The sequence below is a fragment of the Mastigoproctus giganteus genome, chromosome 7 (assembly GCF_048544385.1).
Source record: "Mastigoproctus giganteus isolate SK-2022 chromosome 7, ASM4854438v1, whole genome shotgun sequence".
NCBI classification, from domain to species: domain Eukaryota; kingdom Metazoa; phylum Arthropoda; class Arachnida; order Uropygi; family Thelyphonidae; genus Mastigoproctus; species Mastigoproctus giganteus.
Window position 1 is genome coordinate 156,947,477 of NC_143581.1, and position 19,334 is coordinate 156,966,810.

Sequence of the window (19,334 nt, forward strand, 5' to 3'; positions counted from 1 at the left end):
TTCAGAGAATGTAATGATTTGTCTCTGAAAATAATGTCGAGCACAAAAGTAAAATAACGCAGTCAAAAATGGATATAATCTTTTATCCATTTTATACCATCCAGATAAATAAAACTAACAAACTGAACAACACGCACAGAAAACGTCAAACTAAAAATGTCCAAATGATACCGTTATACTATAGTTTCATTATACTACAGAAGCAGACGAAGTTATGCAAAATATACTTGTCACGCTACCTGTCTAATATTTGAGAATAAATTAATGAAACTATAAACGCAATTAAAAATTAAATATATAAACATTAAAAATTATGCAAACGCTTATTATGCTGGCTTAATTTACTCAACTTTACATGATTTGAAAATCGAAAATATGAAGTTTTAAAATTTTACCGGTAAAAAATAAACGAATTAAAAAAATATATATAGAACAAAATACACTTTTAGAGAATACGCTTTTTAAGAAAAAGGGTAGGCAAACAATTTTTAAATAAATAATGGCTTTTAAATAATGCGCAGTAAATTAAATAAAAAAAATGAAACAATTTTTAAATAAATAATGGCTTTTTAATAATGCGCAGTAAATTAAATAAAAATTAATGTATACGAAGTTAAATGAATTATAACTAGTTGCATACATCATCATCATCCTCCTACTCTTCCGTTTGGCACAGGTTGAGTCCCTATTTACATCTTGTCCGCCATTGTTGTGGATCTCTTGAATCTTGCATCATTTGTTGATAACTCTGAAAGCCTGTGTTTTCCTTTAGGCATTGGAGCCATCATCTTTTGGGTCTTCCTGGTGGTCTCTTATCTCCAATTCTTCCTGTCAGTACTACATTAGGCAGCCTGTGTTGTTTCATCCGGTTCACATGTCCAAACCACCGAAGTTGTTTTTTGTAGATCTGCTCTATTATACTGCATTAAAAAATTTAGATCTCTCCTTACTTGTTCATTAGTTTTATGTTCTCTCCAATTTGTTTTATTGATTTTCCTTAGACATCTCATTTCAAATGACATTATTTTTTGCTTTTCTTTCTTATTTATTCTCCAATTCTCTGATCCATAAGTTGCTGTGGGTATGATGACAGTTTCATATAGTTTAATTTTTAGACTATTTGAGATTTTATTGCTCTTCCATATGTTTTTGAGTTTGTTCATGTTTGTCCATCCGATGTTGTCTGTGATTAATTTGGTCAATATTACTTAGGTTTCCGGTTATTTTGGATTGTTTATGTTTTCTACGTTTTTCCCTTTGCATTACTTTGGTTTTATTTATATTAATATTAATCCCATAATTGTTGTTCGCTTTATCGATGTTTGTTAATATTTCTTTTAGTTGTTCTTTGGTTTCTATTAAAATCACAATATCATCTGCATATTTTGTGTTTATATTTTTTCCATTTATTATTTTGCCTCTTTTTTCTTCAATTGATTTCATTAGTTCTTCTAGGTAGATATTAAATAGATATGGAGACAAAGGGCATCCCTGCACGACTCCTTTTTCTATTTCAAAATTTCTCTGTTTTAAGGTTGTTGAATTTTACTTAAGCATACAAAAAATAGAAATAATATATAAATAAAAAATAAATAAATAACAACATATGTACCTTGGTTTATGATTCTTTATTAATTAATATGTTCTTTTATCTTTTCTAAGCTATTAGTTGTAATTCATTTAATAAATTTATTTATTAAATAAATTACAAATTTGTATTTATTTATTTATAAATAAACATGATAAGATAATATGCAACTTGGTTTATGTTTATTTATTTACATATTCTTTCTATCTTTTCTGAGCTATCAGTTGTAATTCATTTAACTTCATATTATTACCTTAATTATGCAAAAAGGCCTTTAGTGTTGGGTTCCATAATGCCATAAAGTATATTGCTGCAACCGATTTCTTTGGGTACAGCAATATACTCTATGGCATTACCTTAATTTTTACTTTTAGCGCACTGTGCATTATTAAAAAAAAAGTCATTATTCTTAAAAAATTGTTTAGTTAACCTGATATTCTGTAAAAGTGTATTTTATTTTAATACCTTCCCCTGGGTATAGCTGCTTAGTGCTATACCCAGGGGAAAGTATTAAAATAAGGGGAAACACATTCTATGTACATATTCAACACATATCCATAACTGTTCCACGTGTTGGCCTACTTTTGTTTTCACAGTAAAAAATTTCACAGAAACCCTCTCTTGGCTGCCTTACCCCACGGTTCTTTGTATTGAGGCAGGTGCACTGGTGCTTCACTGTACTGAAATCATAACTATTCACTCCTCTGAACTCATAAATTCTAAAAGTTCTTCTATTACTACAACAGCTAAAGCAGTAATTTCTACACACACAGATACAGGGTGTTTGCAAATTACACTGACAAAGTTATAGGGGTAGTATAAGCACCAAAACAATTTTTAAAAAATGGTGCGTGTAGCGAGCACATGCGGTAGATGGTTTTATGTGGAACATCTTTCGCGTTTCTTTTTGGTATTTTGATTTGTATATATTACGAAATAAAAGAGCTTTTTATTGTAAATATTTTATTGATCATTCACAAATTTCCATAATCTCAGCTGGAAGACAATATATGATGGTTTTATGATAGCTAAAATAAGAGACGTATACTTGTGATTGCAACAAACTTGAACAGCATGAACCTTCCTATGGACAATTTAAAACTCAACCAACGTAAGCACGATCTATTCACTATGATTAGACAGCTCGGTAAACCTACAGTGTTCTGGAATCCGAATGCCAATGAAATCAGTTGGATGCACATTCTTATGTAAATAGCAGTCAGCATAAGGAAAAGGAGCAATGTTCTGTTGTACATAATTAATAGTCACTTCGGGTACATCACTGTTAGATGAAGTGGCATTGCTGGTTGAAGGCACTGCTAAATCCAGCACTTGATTTTCTGTTTGTCTTTTTTATTTTCGGGCACTCGTTGCTACTTTCGTCTTTATTTTCTTAGGTCTTGTCGCTTTCATTCTTGCTTGAGAATGCTCTGCACTTGACTTTGGCATCACTGAACACTCAAATTTTATTTTTGAAAATTATTTGTTTTATTGTTTTTCTAAAGCAGTTCAATGAAATTCAAACAAATGGTGTTTGATTTCTGTAAGTCAGTTCATTAGAACTCGAGGTATCGTGCCAGTCACAAAAATATGCATCACAAACTCTAAATACATTACCATCGTGTCGAGTACTTGACACAGACTAGAGGTGGGAGCATGCAAAGCACTTCTGGAGGTGGAACCGGATGGCATAATCAGTTTCGTGACCATGCTTCTGTGACCAATCAGATTTGCTCGGTTGAAATTTTTGTTGGTGCCAGCAAGGATGTTTCACATAAAAAAAAAAAAAAAAAAGTTCATACAAATGTGGCCAATTCTGAACAAGTAGGAGACTGCGAATTTAAAAAAATGCCTAGAGAATTTTGAATGGTTAAAAGTAATAAAAATATTAAAAATATATATAAGAATAAGCAGACACAATCTTAGTATGGATGACCATTTCACTAAGTACATGTTTGCTTATATTTTTTATTACTGTATTATTTTATTTTTGATCAGTTAAAACTCAATATTCAAATAGTCATAGCTCCATAACCATTCAGAATCGTACACTTTTATATGAACTTTTTAACTTGTTTTTGTACATAGAACTACCCTTATAGTTTTTTTATTTTAATTTGATGCTAAAATTGGATGGACAAGCAATTTTAGATTTTAAATTTGTCTATAAATTGCTTTTTTTCTTCTCAATGGGAAAACTATTCTCAGTTCTCGGTTTAGTATAAAATTGTGTTTGGTTTGGTATACTTCTGAAACTAACAAACCGATTTAATTGAAAAAAAATTAATAAATAAAATAAAATAAAACAATGGTTGTACATAATGCTCACTCTTAGTGCACGCATTTAGCTGCAGAACATAGGTGGTTACACGACAGTAGTTTGTGTTCTGTCTGCCCAGGCTATAACCACTGGTATTTCATTTATTTAAAAATTAAATGAATTATCCTGGTAAAATCAGTTTACATTCATTTTATAAGTAAACCAATGACGTTTCTAGACTAAACTGCAGACAAGAAACAACTTATCCATCAATAAATATGCAGTCAATAAGACAAAATTTAAATTTAGAAATCATAAATTCTAAACGGTAATAATTAGCCCAAATTTAGTTCATTAGATTCAGCCAGGTCGACGACCATGGGGGTAAAGGGGCAACTGCTGGTTTAGTGTTTGTTAAAGATCATATGGGGATGGATCCCAGTATTTATAGTTTTGCCTCTGAATAAAGATCTAGATAACAAACAGCCTAAAGTTCAAAATAAACACAATAATTTCAGTGTCTTTTAAATGAAACACTCTGTATAGAGATTTCATTTCACTGCTGAGTAGCAGTGGCTAATTTTCATTGCTGACAAAATTTTTAGGTGCATTAAGGTAATTTTATTCCACAAACTCTACAATCACATAACCTCTAAATTTCTATTCAATCCTATTGTAGGCATTTACGAATGGTAAGACTTATGGGAAAAGAGAGAATTAGGATATCTTGGTATGCAAGATAGTTTGTATAAATTATACAGAATATATTGTGTGTGTGTGCGTGTGTGCGCGTGTGTGTGTGTGTGCGTGTGTGTGCGTGCACGCATGCATATCAATGGTGGAACTCGGACAGTACAGTCAGGACACAAATTTCACATCCTGGAAGGTGGACTAAAAGTGTGGAAATGAGGAATGGAAAAAGCTGCTGTGTCAAAATTATTTTACTACAGAAGGGTTAAATTATAATAATGGTAACAACATATTTGTGGAAATGTATTCCACACTTATCAAGTGGCTAAATCAGTATTGAGTTGTACCGGGCTGGTCCTTGGGAGGGTAGGGGGATGCAGAAGTTGTAATGCATCAGGAACAGAATGTGCCATAGTTTTCTTTATAAATGTTCCTTTACTCTAGCCAACATTTCTTTATTGGTGCAGTTCACAGACAGTACAAATATTGTGTTTCTTTACTTGAATTATGTTTCTTTATGTAAACAATATCCAAAGGAACCTCCATCAGAAGTTGCATAAGTTTAGATCTCAAGAATATGGTTTGTTTCTTTGAATTGAGTTTTATTGGCACCAAGGACACGGTAGCCTTCTCCACCATCCATACCCAAACAGGCATGAAATCGAATCTGAAAATGCTCACATTTGTTGTATACAGTCAAGTCCCACCCTGTTCAAAAAATGTTTAGTGTTAGTATTACAATGGACAGTGGATGCAAAGAAGGAAATTATTCTGCATCAGCCAATGGTGGGGAAAAAAAAAAAGTTTAGTTGAAAATGACATCTATACTTTGGAGAATGGGGCAAATTGTCCAAAGAGATGCAAATAACAGTCAGCAGTCACCATATGATTGAGAAAAATTGATCTGATACCAAAATCCAAGACACTGCACCACCAAACTGTGTATTTCTTGGTGTATCATTAACTTTTCATTATTTTATTCGAGTTTTCTGTAATCCATATATACATATACAGAGAGGCATAGCCTCTGGATATGCATATATGGATTACAGAAAACTTATACAATAACAATAATAATAATTATACAAATATTTAATTATTTATTATTTTCCTAATCATAATATTATTATTATATAATAGCAGAGGGCCACCATACATTATTTCTTGTTTCTGGTAATGGTGGCAAGCATGCATTTAGTAAATTAAAAATAATAAAAGACTAAAAGAAATTCTATAGGGAAAACCATATTAATTAAATGATCTCACCATATTAGCTACTGAACACACACATGGACATCAAATTGGACCTTAAAGAACAAATTAGTGATTTTGCAAACAAAGACAAGAAAGAAATTTTTAAATAAGAACATTTGTGTGTTATTCTGATGTACCAACTTTTAATATAAATAACATTGTTACGAGTAAAGCATTGGCATTTCATGTTAACAAAGGGAGGGAGAGCGAGAGGTGGGGGGCAAGTTACTGCTATGGATAAAGGGAGGGCTATGTGGAAGAAGACAGAGAATGGTTACACTAGCCAACAAAAAAAATTTTTTATCATACCTCCACAATAAAAATATATGATCTAGAGGAAATAAACAGGTTGATTCCGAAAATCATCATAAAAATATTCCTATACAGGAATATTTTTATGAATTTACATTCCTATTCCTATACAGGAATTTTTCTAGCAGGGATAAGGAGGTGATTATTCCCTTGTATAAGGCAATGGTAAGGCCACATCTTGAGTACTGTATACAGGTCTGGAGGCCTCATTTCAAGAAGGATGTAGAGCTGCTGGAACGGGTACAGAGAAGGGCAACAAGATTAGTAAATGGAACAAAGGGTTGCTCTTACGAAGAAAGGCTTAAGTTTTGCAAATTACAGAGTTTGGAGACTAGGCACCGGCGAGGTGATCTGATAGAGGTGTATAAGGCTTTGAATGGTTTGAGCATGCTCAATGCCAATGGGATTCTTCATCTTTCTCAGAATAATCACCTCAGAGGGCATAAATTCAAATTGAGGAAGGACGGATGTCGGATAGATGTGCGGAAATTTGCCTTTGGCCAGCGGGCGGTTGGTTGGTGGAACCGACTTCCATCACTTGTTGTTGAAGTTGATAGCCTAAACAAATTTAAAGCTCAACTGGACAGGTATTTCGAACGAACGGAGGGGTGAAATGGGAGTGGGTTTTTTTTTTTTTTTTTTTTTTTGGCTGATGCTGAATAAGCTTGCTTTCTTGCATCATATGCCTCTGCTAATGCTAATGCTAATGCTAAAAGTCTCTATCGCGTCTAATCAAAAGATGTACCAACATTTAATGTTAAAATAAAGGGATATATATATGTGTATAATTCAAGTTTGTAATACAAGTGTAAAAAAATATTATACATTCTCTATAACTCATATAACTTGGGAAAAATTATCAGAAATCATAGCGAAATAGTTATATTTCAATAATATATAATCATCACATCTGTAACTGTCCTTAAAAATGTTTGCTACTAAGGGATTTTCTCTTGTATTCCTGCTTACTCTCCCTCACAAGGAACCAGCAGTAATCCCCCATCATTACAGGATCCCAGCGACCTTTGTACCGCTTTTCCATCGCGGAAATATCTTGATGAAACCGCTCCCCTTGTTCATCACTCACATCTCCCAGATTTTCAGGGAGATGTGAGTGGAATGAAGAAAATGAAATTTCAATGACATTCGGACAGCCCATTTTTGCAGCACTTGATTAAATTGAACACCAATATTTCATAGTCTTCTTCTTTCCTATTACCCCACGTACTACTACCTTAAATGATTGCCAAGCTGCCAATTCAACATCCTTTAACTGGGTTTCAAACCCATCATCTTTCAGGAGTTTTCTAATTTGGGGTCCTACAAAAATTCCTACCTTAAGTTTAGCATACGTTAAGTTAGGAAACACACTTCTCAAGTATGCAAATCCGTTACCTTCTTTATCTAGTCTCTTCACGAAATTTTTCATCAATCCAAGTTTGATGTGCAGGGTTGAAAGAAGAACCTTGTCTGAAGGACAAGGAATCCACTAAAGGAATATATTTTACACCATCCTAGTATGAACTAGGATGTTGCATAACATCCCAATGTTGCATAACATAATGTTCTTTTATTGCACGACTGTCCCACAAACACAAAAAACAACTACTACAACCATTTTGCGAACCTCCCTCCTGCAAACCAATAACCTTAAGGTCACTGTATATGTTGCAACCATAATCCTGGTATTTTATTATAGCATGTAGAACTTTAGACATGCTTTCATGACTTTCTTTAAATACAACTGAATGAAACAGGAAATGATGGAAATTCATTCCCATTATGAAGCAAAACTGCTTTTAAACTTAATTTTGAGGCATCTATGAATAAATGCCATTCATCTGATTTATGCACGACACCTAGTTCTTTCAAAAGTCCAATAATGTCTTTGCAAAAACACATACTGCCCTCAGTAGCAAAATATTTTGAAAACTGTTTTTATGTTTGAAGGATAGATTTACAACCCTGAGAACATGTGACGATCAGTTAATACTTGGAAAACCTTGGCACAGCCTACAAAAATCCTCACCAAAAATTCTGTATGCTCTTTTCAAATTGTGAATTTTTGCATTGGAATTTGAACTTAGACCATAGGTACAAGTCTGATTGTGTTTATTACAAGAAAACCGAGGCCAGAATCGATTGCTAAAATTAAGAGAATTAGCTTATATCTCTTATAATAAATCAGTATGTCATACATTACTGGCTAGATTATGCAAAATTGGCATATTTTGGTAAAACATAACTCCCTCTATATTTAATAACTGTGATATAAAGTGAAACTATCATGGTGATTTTCAAAATCTACGCACAAAAATTGGTTAAAAACAGCATTTAAGTTCTTGGAGGTAAAAATAGTGTTGGCTAGTGTTATCAATGGTGGACTAATGTTATTACTAGAGTTCCCCCTAAGTTCAGTGCTGGGCCCATTGTTGTTTTCAATATTTATTAATGTCTAAGTTTGTAGATGATGCAAAGGTTGGCAGTGTAGTTAATGACAGTAATCAGGGTGAGCCACTGCAACATGATAGGTCGATGGGCTGAGAAATGGCAGTTGAAGTTTAACCGTGACAAAAGTAAGATACTGCATGTGGGTAGTAGTAATCCCCAAGTAACTTATCAAATGTGTAGTACTTCACTCAGGGTGGTGGAAAAATGAAAAAGACCTGGGGTAATTGTGCAGTCGGATATGAAATTTTTTGACCAGTGCACACATGCCAGGACAACTCATAGGGTTTTGTCAATGATATACAGAAACTTTGTAGAGATAATTATGAGGTGATTATCTCATTGTAAAAGGCCATGATTAAGCCACCTTGAGTACTGTATACCAGTCTGGAGGCCTCACTTTAGGAAGGATGTAGTCTGTTGGAACAGGTGCAGAGAAGGGCACTCAGATTGGTAAGGAAACAAAAGAGTGCTCTTACCTACAAAGGCTTCAGTTCTGCAAATTGCAGAATCTGGACACTAGGCACCTGCAGGGTGATCTGATTGAGGTGTTTAAGGCCTTGACAGGACTGAGTGAGCTGAATGTTAATGGCATTCTTGTTCTTGCTGAGACTACATATATGAGGGGGCATAAATTCAAGTTGAGGAAGGATTGTTGCAGGACACATGTGCAGAAGTTTGCATTCAGCCAGTGGGGAGTTGATTGTTGGAACATGTTTCCACGGTTGTTGTGGAGAAATACGCAAATTCTTGGTGGGTATGGATTCATTGCAGAGATGAATGCTATCTCTGCAATGAATTTCTGTTTCTTTTTCTTGTAATGGGTTTCTCTCTCTCTCCCGTTTTTAGCACTTTTTCTATGTATGAGATTGCAGCATTTTAATTAAAACAAATTTCACTATTTACTTGACTTTGATCTGTATCACTGATTATGCTATAATTAAAGAAGTACAACCATGAATAAGAATCAGATTTCTCAGTGTCTCAAAAGTGAAAAATGTGATTTTTTTGATTAATCTTTAGAATACCGTATACACTTTCATTGGTAGTGCCGATCGAAGTTTATGGTGTAATGCAGTTATCAGCAAGCATAACTCTTCCCACATGTTGCTCGGATAGGCTGTTAATCACTGCTGGTTTGCATTAGAGTGAATGCCATATTTAAATCAATTGAAGCCACCAGGAATGTGATGCACAGGCTGGCAACATCAGGGTACCATGTGTTTATTCCATTTTTCACTTAGTTTTCTTAAACTGGTCAGGTTACCTGGCAAAATGAAAGTCTAGTAAAAAAAAGGTTATGTTTTGTTAGGTTATGCCATTATTCAGGATGGATTCAAGCAAAAAACAGGATAAACACATTAACCTAAAGGGAGTCTGTAATCTTTAGTATAAGGTATCCCTTTAAGTTAGTGTGTTTATTCCATTTTCTGTTTGTGTTTATTCCATCATATTGTGGAGGCATATATATATAAGCAGGTTTATTTTTACACTCTTTAAACTGTGGCTTATTAAGCTATCAATATTTTATCTTTCCTCTAGGTTCTTGCAAACCATGTCCCAGAATGAAGCAGATGGCCCAATATTTCTGTGACAGTGACTTTGGTAAACATTTTATTTTCTTAAGAAAATTTTGAATAAAGTTAATTAATTTCCACTTTTTATGGTCAGAGCCAGATGAGTTCACAATTTGACTTGAGTGTTATTGCAGTCACTATACCATCAAAACAGCTAACACAGCTACCAATTTTTATTAGCATATGCTCAAGCCATTTCTCAGCCCATCTGCCTAACTTTTATAGATCCTGTTGCAGTAGCATACCGTCGTTACTGTCATTAACCACCCTGTAAACTTGGCCACTAAGCCTAATATGCCTTCATCAATATCATTAATAAATATAGAAAACAACAATGGGCACAACACCAAACCCTAGGAAACTTTGCTGCCTCCCTTAATATAATTAGATAGATCCCATCCATCTCAGGTGCCTTTCTTATGTTTAACTTCAATAATTTATTTTTCACTCTCTTCTCAGTTATTACAAAATCATTTAACTCTCTGGTATCCACTTCCCTAAAAAATATCTCATGTATGAATATATACGCGAAATACTCATTCAGTTTAGTAAGCAACCTGAGTAGGATCACCAACATCAAGTGGACCAATGCAATTCATTCCCTTCCTTCTAGTGATTACATAAGTAAAGAAGACTTTTCTGTTTATCTTTGCATCCTTTGCCAAAGAGATCTCATAATCTGCCTTAGCTTACCTAACCAACCTTTGTGACTTCATTAGAGACTAGTTTATATCTACCACAGGTGGCTGTGTCACATGAGAATTTACATGCATCCCATGCATTTTTCTTGTCTGAGATGAGTCTGATTAGTTATCTGACATCCATTTAGGCCTAAACCTTGAACAATATTTCTTAGTTGGTATGAAAAGTCTAGTAGCTGCTATCATTAATCCTTGAATGCTGATGGTAACATTGTCAATTGATCCCACTATACAGAATTTAAATAATGTTTGAGACCACTGTAGCCACCTTTATAAAATAAAAAACTATTCCCTTAATGGTAGTTACATTCATATATAAATCCCACATCAATACACTGTTATCTGTGCCACCTAGCGGTGTTTTTAACTGCAGATTCTTAATGTATGAATAATCTCTGCTGATAATGAGATCAAGACTATTACACTCTCTCTCTCTCTCTCTCTCTCTCTCTCTTGTTGGATCTCTAACATGCTGCCTGTAGAAAACAGTCATCCAATAAATCCACAAAAGTTGTGCTAGTGTACGAGTAACAAACCCACAAGTTCCAATCAATATTCAGAAAGACATTCTGATTTACTGGCTCACTCTATTTCTCTGTACAGTTGTTTGCTGTACTCATTAGAGTCATTACGCCTATGGCACACTCCTACTCTCATTTTTGCTTTCCAGTGTTTATGTCACACCAAAGTGACTCAATCTTGCACTGGCCACCCATGTCAACTGGATTCACTGACTTAGATTTTATGTGCTTCTTAACTAAGAGCATAAACCCTCCGCACTTCCTATCCTGTCTGTCCGTTCTGTACACATTGTACTCCCCATATTCAAATTTTGCATCCCTTATATCTGAGTGAGTAGGCCACATCTTTGATATTCTAACAATGTTTGCATTGATATCTTGATCAGAACTTCAAATTCATCAAATTTATTAACTATGCTCCAAGCAGTGCTGTTTGATTTGGTTTGGTGTATGATTTTAATGGCACATTAGCAGCAATGGCTATTATGCACCAAGACAAGTTAAAAATAGGCTCAGGTAACCTTTTAAGGAGATTACTTGGTCAAAAGTTAAGTATATGTTTAAAACACTGTATATATCTACTAAAGAGTGTGCTTTATTATATATATATATATATATATATATGTATATAAATTAATAAGTTATAAAAATAGCTGACACAATGTCATCATCGGATAAAATCTGATTGAGTGTATAAGGTTCAGTCAGATGGTTAAAAGTGGTAAAATGTGTATCATTAAAACAAGTCTCAGAGATAAAACTGTATCACAGGACTCACACATAGAAGGGTCATCAGCCCTCAGCAAATATGAGTGTGTCAGATGACTATGTCCTATGCAGGTCCAAGCAAGAATTATTTCCTCTTTACGATTCCTGTGCAGACTAGACTGCTACGGTGAAATTACAGGCTTTATATAATGTAATTTATTAGTAGTCTGTCTATTCCACTTATCTTGCCAATGGGAGTGTATCTTTTGGTGTATTATTTGCCTATAGTCTGTATATGGGACTGACAGGCAGCAATTATTAACAGGAATTGCTGATTTGGCTGTAGTGTCAGCCAAATCATTTCTCATAATCCCAATGTGATTGGGAATCCAGCAGAAGCAGATATCTTATTCACGTTCATGGAGAAAGAAAGAGAGAGACTTCTGCTGAACTAGAGACAGAATTGGATGAGGATTATATCCCACTGATGATAAAGCTTGTAAGATGCTCAAAGAATCGGAATATAAAATGAACTGTTGGCACTGGCAACTACTAATGTGATCCAAGGCTAACTCCATAGTGTGCAGTTCTGCAGTAAATATGCTGCATTCAGGGAGAATCTGCTCTGATACAGTGGTGTCTGGAAAGACAGTAACAGATCCAAAATATGATTCAGATTTCAAGCCATCTGTGTAAACTGGTATGAAGTCAGAATGTTCAGCTTGGTATGCTGAATAGAGTTGCAGGTGGACAGACGATGGAGTATTTCATTTTCCTCAGATTTTAAGGGAGAAGTTGCACGCCAGGGTGGAAGAGGCTGGTTTGGTGATTGTGCAATCTTTTCTACCTTGATTTAAGTTCTCTGAATAGCTTGGAGACTAATACTGAAAGGACATTTGGCAGTCTGACAGGCATTGTACAAACTTTCCCATAGTGGCTCAAAAATGGATGGCCATGTAGGATGGTTTGGGAGGGATTTCAGTTTTAAAGTGTACTTTAGGGACAACTGCTTATGTCGAAGCGATAATGGTGGGTTCCATTTGCTTCCACATATAGGCTCTGGACAGGAGATATTCGAAATGGTGCAATAGCAATGTGGAGAGTCTGATGATGGATTAGGGTCCAGCCATTGAAGTATACTGCTTCTGACTGATGCATATACTTGGGTCTTGTAGTGTAGGCTAGATCGTACAATTGCACCGTAAATGCATCAGACTGCACCCGAAGATATAGAAGGGAGAGCATGGAGAATATTCAGGCCTCTCATGCACTTTTTATGGATGTGTTCCAGAAAGGTAAACTTTTATCAAATATGAGTCCCAAGGATTTTGTGTTTTGCACTATTGGAATAGCATTTTGTCCGAGCGGCAATTCAGGTTCAGGATGAAGATCCCACTTATGACAAAAATGTACTCAAATGGTTTTCTGCGGTGAGAACCTGAATCCATTACAAGTTCCAAAGAATTAAAGCGATGGGTGCCTTATCGCAGTTGTCTTTCGATAACCTTCATGTTGCAGGACTGAGAGAATATGCTAAAGTCATCAACATAGAGGGCACTATTTATAGTTGGAAGTTTTTTTGTGATCATTTACTTTGATGGCAAATAGTGTGACACTTAATACTGCTAAAAAAAATTTAAAAAAACAGGGAGATACCCCTCTAAGACCAAGGCTATATAGATCTTTTAAGATGCCAAATCTCCAGGTTATGCCATACACTTTCTCCATTCTAAAGAATACAGACACAAGATGTTTGCATTTTAAGAATCTGGGCTGAATGTTTCCTCCAGAGAGGACCAGTTCCTTTAGAAGCTGCACTGGATGCTGAAGAAAAGATTATTTGATTCTAAATACCACATTAAACAAAAATTAACCCATTCTCTACAGGATTTTGCACAGACAGCTTGTCAGAGCAAGAGGATGATAATTAGTAGAGATTGTAAGATCCTTCCTTGGCTTCATAAAGGCAAAAACGATTGACAATGAGCCAGGCATCCAGAAACGGCTCTTCAATAAAGATTCTGTTATATAGAAGGAGCAGGTGATTCACAGATTTTGGTGAACGGTACTTAATAATTTCATAACAGATGCCGTCTGGTCCAACAGCACTTGCCTTAGAAAGAGTAAGAGCTCTTAATGGCCTGTTGTAGGGATATAGGCCCTTTCATATGAAATTAAGTGCCTGTTTTTCACTTTTATGTTTCAGGAACAGGATGATATCGCAGAGATGTCAGAGAATATTTTGCCAAGAGAATTGGCTATTGCAGTTGGCTCTGCAATAGTGGATCGATGAAGGGTGATGTATATTTTCCCTTCATTTTCTGTATTTTATCCCAGACCACCTTAGTACTAAGTGAACTGTGTAACTGATGATGTGAAACGGTTCCACGATTCCTTTTGTCTCTGATGGCAGATGTAGTGTGCTTTGGCTCATGCATGTTTAAAGGTTGGCTATAGTAGGCAGTGGCGGAATGGTCAGGGTGTCAGCTTGCCCGATGGCAAGTGGGCCCCCTTGCAATAACATTAGACAATATGTTAAAAATGTTAATGACCTTTTAAGTAGCTTGAAAATATAATAGAAGTTCCAATATTATTACTGTATACAACTAAAATTTACATTGTATTACTATTTTAATAAAACTATTATTCGAGGATGCTTTATATTTAAGAATATAATAAATAACTCTGAAAAAATAATTCTGATTTGGGTTATGTGAGGCCGATGCATACGTTATATAGGCTCGGATCTTTACTACTGTGACTGCGCAATGAAGCTTAGCTGGGAATCCCAGCCTGGGATTGTGACATGCAACTGGAATCGACTTTATATCGAGCTATTGCATAAATTGCAAAGACAGCAAATATTTTTCATTGCGTTGGCCTCAGTTTGAGTGTGCTTCGTCAGCTCTTCACCTCGCGGTTGCTGTGTTTTATGTGTTTTATAAAAGGTATGTATTTAATTAATATTTTTTATATACTGTGGCCCTATGCCCTTTAATTTAAATATAATGTATTTTCTTTCACTGTATAAAATTAGTATAAAAATACTAGAGAGTAAATATATTTAAGCTGCAGTCTCAAATAATAATATATACGCATAATGCAAGTTCAGTAAATAATGATATCTTTTATTTACTCTACAGTTAAAATTACTGTGATTGTTAAAATTGTTGTTAATAATAGATGCATCTATAAAACATATTTCCATTGATGTGTTCTTGCGGCAAGGTCCATTATGCATTTCTAGCAGAAATACATAATGGGCCTCGCTACCATACTGCAGAAATTTTCTACAATACACTACAACAGTTTACAAACAAAATGCAGAATACAGCAGCACAATAATAATAACAATTTTTATTATCAAATGCAAGAATACAAATAGCCAATTTATGGCAAATGTTGGATTCAACATTTAATTGTAGATGTTCATTTTTCCCAACGTGGAGTATTTTTAATTAAGTTTTAATTTCAGGAATATTACCCCTACCAGCATGGAAAAGAAAAAGCATAAATCTGGATCACTGAAACGCAAAGAGCGAAAAGAAGCAGAAAGGCAGGAATCAGCTAAGCGATGCAGGTCTATTACTGATTTTATAATACCACAACCACCATCCACATCAATGTACAGTTTTTTTTTTTTTTTTATGAGAACCCCAAACACGAACCCCGAACACCCCAAACAAGTACTATAGGTATTAGAACCTTTAGTACTTAGTACCGTGCTTGGGTTGGAGGTTGAGAAGACGAAAGAAGATATCTGTTGACATTGGACTTGAACTTCTGTAGATTGTAATTTTCAGGAAATACGTATGAAGGAAGGTTGTTCCAGAAAACGGCAGTTGAATGAATAAATGAGGAAGATGAAAAGTTGGTTCTGTGGGTTTGAAGTTGGACAGTAAATGGATGTTGGCTGGTGGCGGCACGTGTTCGGACTGTTTTGAAAGAGAGAGCGGGAATTATAGAAGCCAATTAAGAAGAACAGTGCCCATGGAAGTATCTGTAGAAGAGGCATGCAGCAGAAACAGTACGTCTATGAGAAAGCGAGTGGAGAGACTCTGTTAGAGATGAATCATTAATTAACCTAACTGCCCTCTTCTGAATGGAATCAAGAAGCCTGAGAGAGGTTTTGGGGGCACCACCCCCAGATGTGGGAACAATATTCCATGGCAGGGCGGATTTGCAATTTATACAGAGTGAGCAGCTGTTTGGAAGAAAAGTAACACCGAGAGCGAAAGAGAAAACCAAGTTTTTTAGATGCAGAGGAAGCAATATTTGTAATGTGCTTGTGCCAAGAGAGATTAGAAGTCAGGGTAATCCCCAAAAGAGATATATCATTTTGCCTAGAAATCGGAGTGTCACTAAAGATAAGCATAGGAGCAGAAGAATCCTTTTTGCGAGATATAAGACAAGACTGAGTTTTAGAAGGGTTGAAATCAACTAAGTTGTCTTTGCTCCACTGGAGAATTACCTGAAGATTGGCATTTAAGGAATTGGCAGCAGATTTTCGAGAACTTGAAGCTGATTGAGCAGGACAAGGTTTCTCAAAATGGAAAGTTGAATGCAATGTGCTATAATCGGCAAAACTATGGATAGGATTTCCAGTCAATGGAAGATCATTGATATACAAGAGGAAAAGAGTGGGGGGAAAGAACAAAACCTTGGGGGACTCCGGCATTAGTGGAGAAGTTAGAAGACAGAGAGCCATCTACCATCACCCTCAGTGAGCCATCAGAGAGAAAACTGGATAACCAATTACTAAAAACAGTTGGCAAACCATAAGATGGAAGCTTGTTTAGAAGACCTTTATGCCAAACACGATCAAAAGCCTTTGAGATGTCAAGAGCAACTACTTGTGTTTCACCGAACCTTTCCATTGAATTAGTCCATAAATGGGTAACATAAGCCAGAATATCACCAGTGGATCGACACTGACGGAATCCATACTGGCGATCGTTGATCAGACGGAAGGTTTCTAGGTAGTTTAAGAGTTGGCGGTTAATTGATTTCTCCATTACTTTAGAAAGAGTAGAAGTAATTGCAATGGGATGATAATTGGATGGGAGGGATTTGTCACCCTTTTTAGGAACTGGCTGGATATGAGCAAATTTCCAAGCAGAAGGAAAAACACCTTTGGAATAAGAAAGTGAAAAAAGGCGCAAAGAATAGGAGTAAGTTCAGGAGCACAAGTTTTGAGAACAAGTGGAGAAATGCCATCAGGACCTGGAGCTTTCTTAGCATCAAGATTCATCAAAATCCTTCTGATATCCTTTTGACGGAAGACCACAGGAGGCATTGAATGGAGCGTGTTAGGAATGGTAGGAGGTGCTTTACCAAGATCATTAATACATGAGCTGGAAGAAAAATGGAATGCTAGCAGGTCAGCTTTATCCTTGGCTGAAGTGACAACAGAACCGTCTGGTTTGGACAGAGGTGGGAGCAGAGATGGGCAAAAGTTGCGGCCAATAGCTTTGGCAAGAGACCAGAATGCTCGGCTACCATTAGGGCAAGAAGCAAGTTTTCTACTCTTAGCCTGTTCAAACTCTAGTTTGGACTGATTAATAACTGCTTTACAATTGTTGCGAGCTTTGGTGTAGGCAGAAAATGAAACTGAAGAATTAGAAACAAGCCAATTACGATATGCAACATTCTTCTCTTGGACAGCCTTAGCACATTTATTGGAAAACCAAGGTTTAGATAAAGGACGAGATTTTAAAGTGGAGTGTGGGATAAAGGATTCCATTCCTGCAAGAATAATTTCACTGACACAATCTGAGCAAACGTTGACATCAGAAGTTTTGAAACAGTAATCAGACCAAGGAAAAGAAGAAAAGAAGTCTCGCAGGTCATCCCATTTTGCATTCTTGTAATGCCAAACAATACGAAGTTGGGAATAGCCATGAGATAAAGGTTCCATTGGAGAAGAGACAATCACCAAGTTGTGATCTGAAGTGCCTAAAGGACCTCTCACTTCGACCTTGTACTTAGAAGGGTTGTTTGTGAGAAAAAGATCAAGCGTATTGGCTGTATGATTAGAATTGTTTGTATTCTTGTAGGTAAATGAACAATCTGTGCTAGGTCATTAGTAATTGCAAAAGCCTCAGCATCTCAACCTGCTGGGTCGGTGTGACTAGAAAATGGAAGCCAGCTGGAGTTGTGAACGTTAAAATCACCAAGGAAAATTACCTCACTGTTAGGAAAGTTAGACTGGAGAAAGTCAAGTTGCAAAGAGAGGAAGTCAAAGAGCTCCAAGTGATTAGTGGAGTTGGGAGAACGGTAGAGACAACAGATGAATTTGACACAATGAGGTAGAGAGATTTTAAGCCAGAGAAGATCAAAGAGAGGAGATTCCAAATTGCCAAGTCTCTGACAGGGAATATCAGAACGGACATATGCACAAGTACCACCTTTGAGGCGAAAGGAATCATACAGCAAATAATTTGGACATCTGAGATGAGAAGTAGTTGAATCAACTGATAACTGAGATTCAGTCAGAAAAAGTACATGGGGTTTGGAAGACTGCAAGTGGAAATGGACATCGTTGAGATTGGAATTAAGACCACGTATATTTATGAAATGAATTAGGAAGTCCTTGGGAGGTTTAGATCTTTTTGCAGATAAGCTTGCTCTATTATTTTGACAATTCATGGTGTATTCGATAGTAAGAAAAAGTGGGTGGGACATGCTGTATGAAGTAATGAAATTTTTGGATATGGCGTACATGTGGTAAGAATATACCCAGATCCTTGACATAACGTGGCCTCGACAATGCTCCCCGCATACACACTACTCGGACTCCCTCCAGTCACTATCTGGCAGAGTAGAGGTAGCAAGATTATACACTAGCTGATCCGGAAGCCTCCTAGAGAGTTACCAATAGGTTTGGTCCGGTGTACTATCTAGCAGCCGGCCTGCGAACACCGTTTTAGAGCTGTACCCTCGAAATGTAAGGAATATTGGATCTCACCATGACAGTCATCATAACCTCAAAAATCATCAATCATACTGCATGATGGAAGAGATAGGGAAGGGTTGGCCGGAACTTATCTCTAGAGACTAAACATGGGTTTAGTCAAGCCTCCAATAAGCAACAGTTCCGCAACAAATAATCAAAAAGCAAGAAACAATACTCATGGTGATGATGCAATGAGTTACAAGAACAGGAAAGAGCTACTTTGAATTTAGAGACAAATACAATAGCATCCTTTTCTCACCAACTCAGCCCAGTACTTCTTCTGGCTTCGTTGTTCCGGCATCTGTACTACCTGTAGTTGC

At 36.0% G+C, this 19,334-nt stretch overlaps 1 protein-coding gene across 1 annotated transcript in view; it reads left to right on the forward strand.

The window, feature by feature from the left end:
- Positions 1-19,334, forward strand: part of LOC150083273 (uncharacterized) — a 388,767-nt gene that overhangs the window by 357,550 nt on the left and 11,883 nt on the right. The window contains exon 10 of the mRNA XM_090377951.1: positions 10,095-10,157. Within this exon, the coding sequence (XP_090234077.1) occupies positions 10,095-10,157 (63 nt within the window). The remainder of the gene's footprint in view (positions 1-10,094; positions 10,158-19,334) is intronic.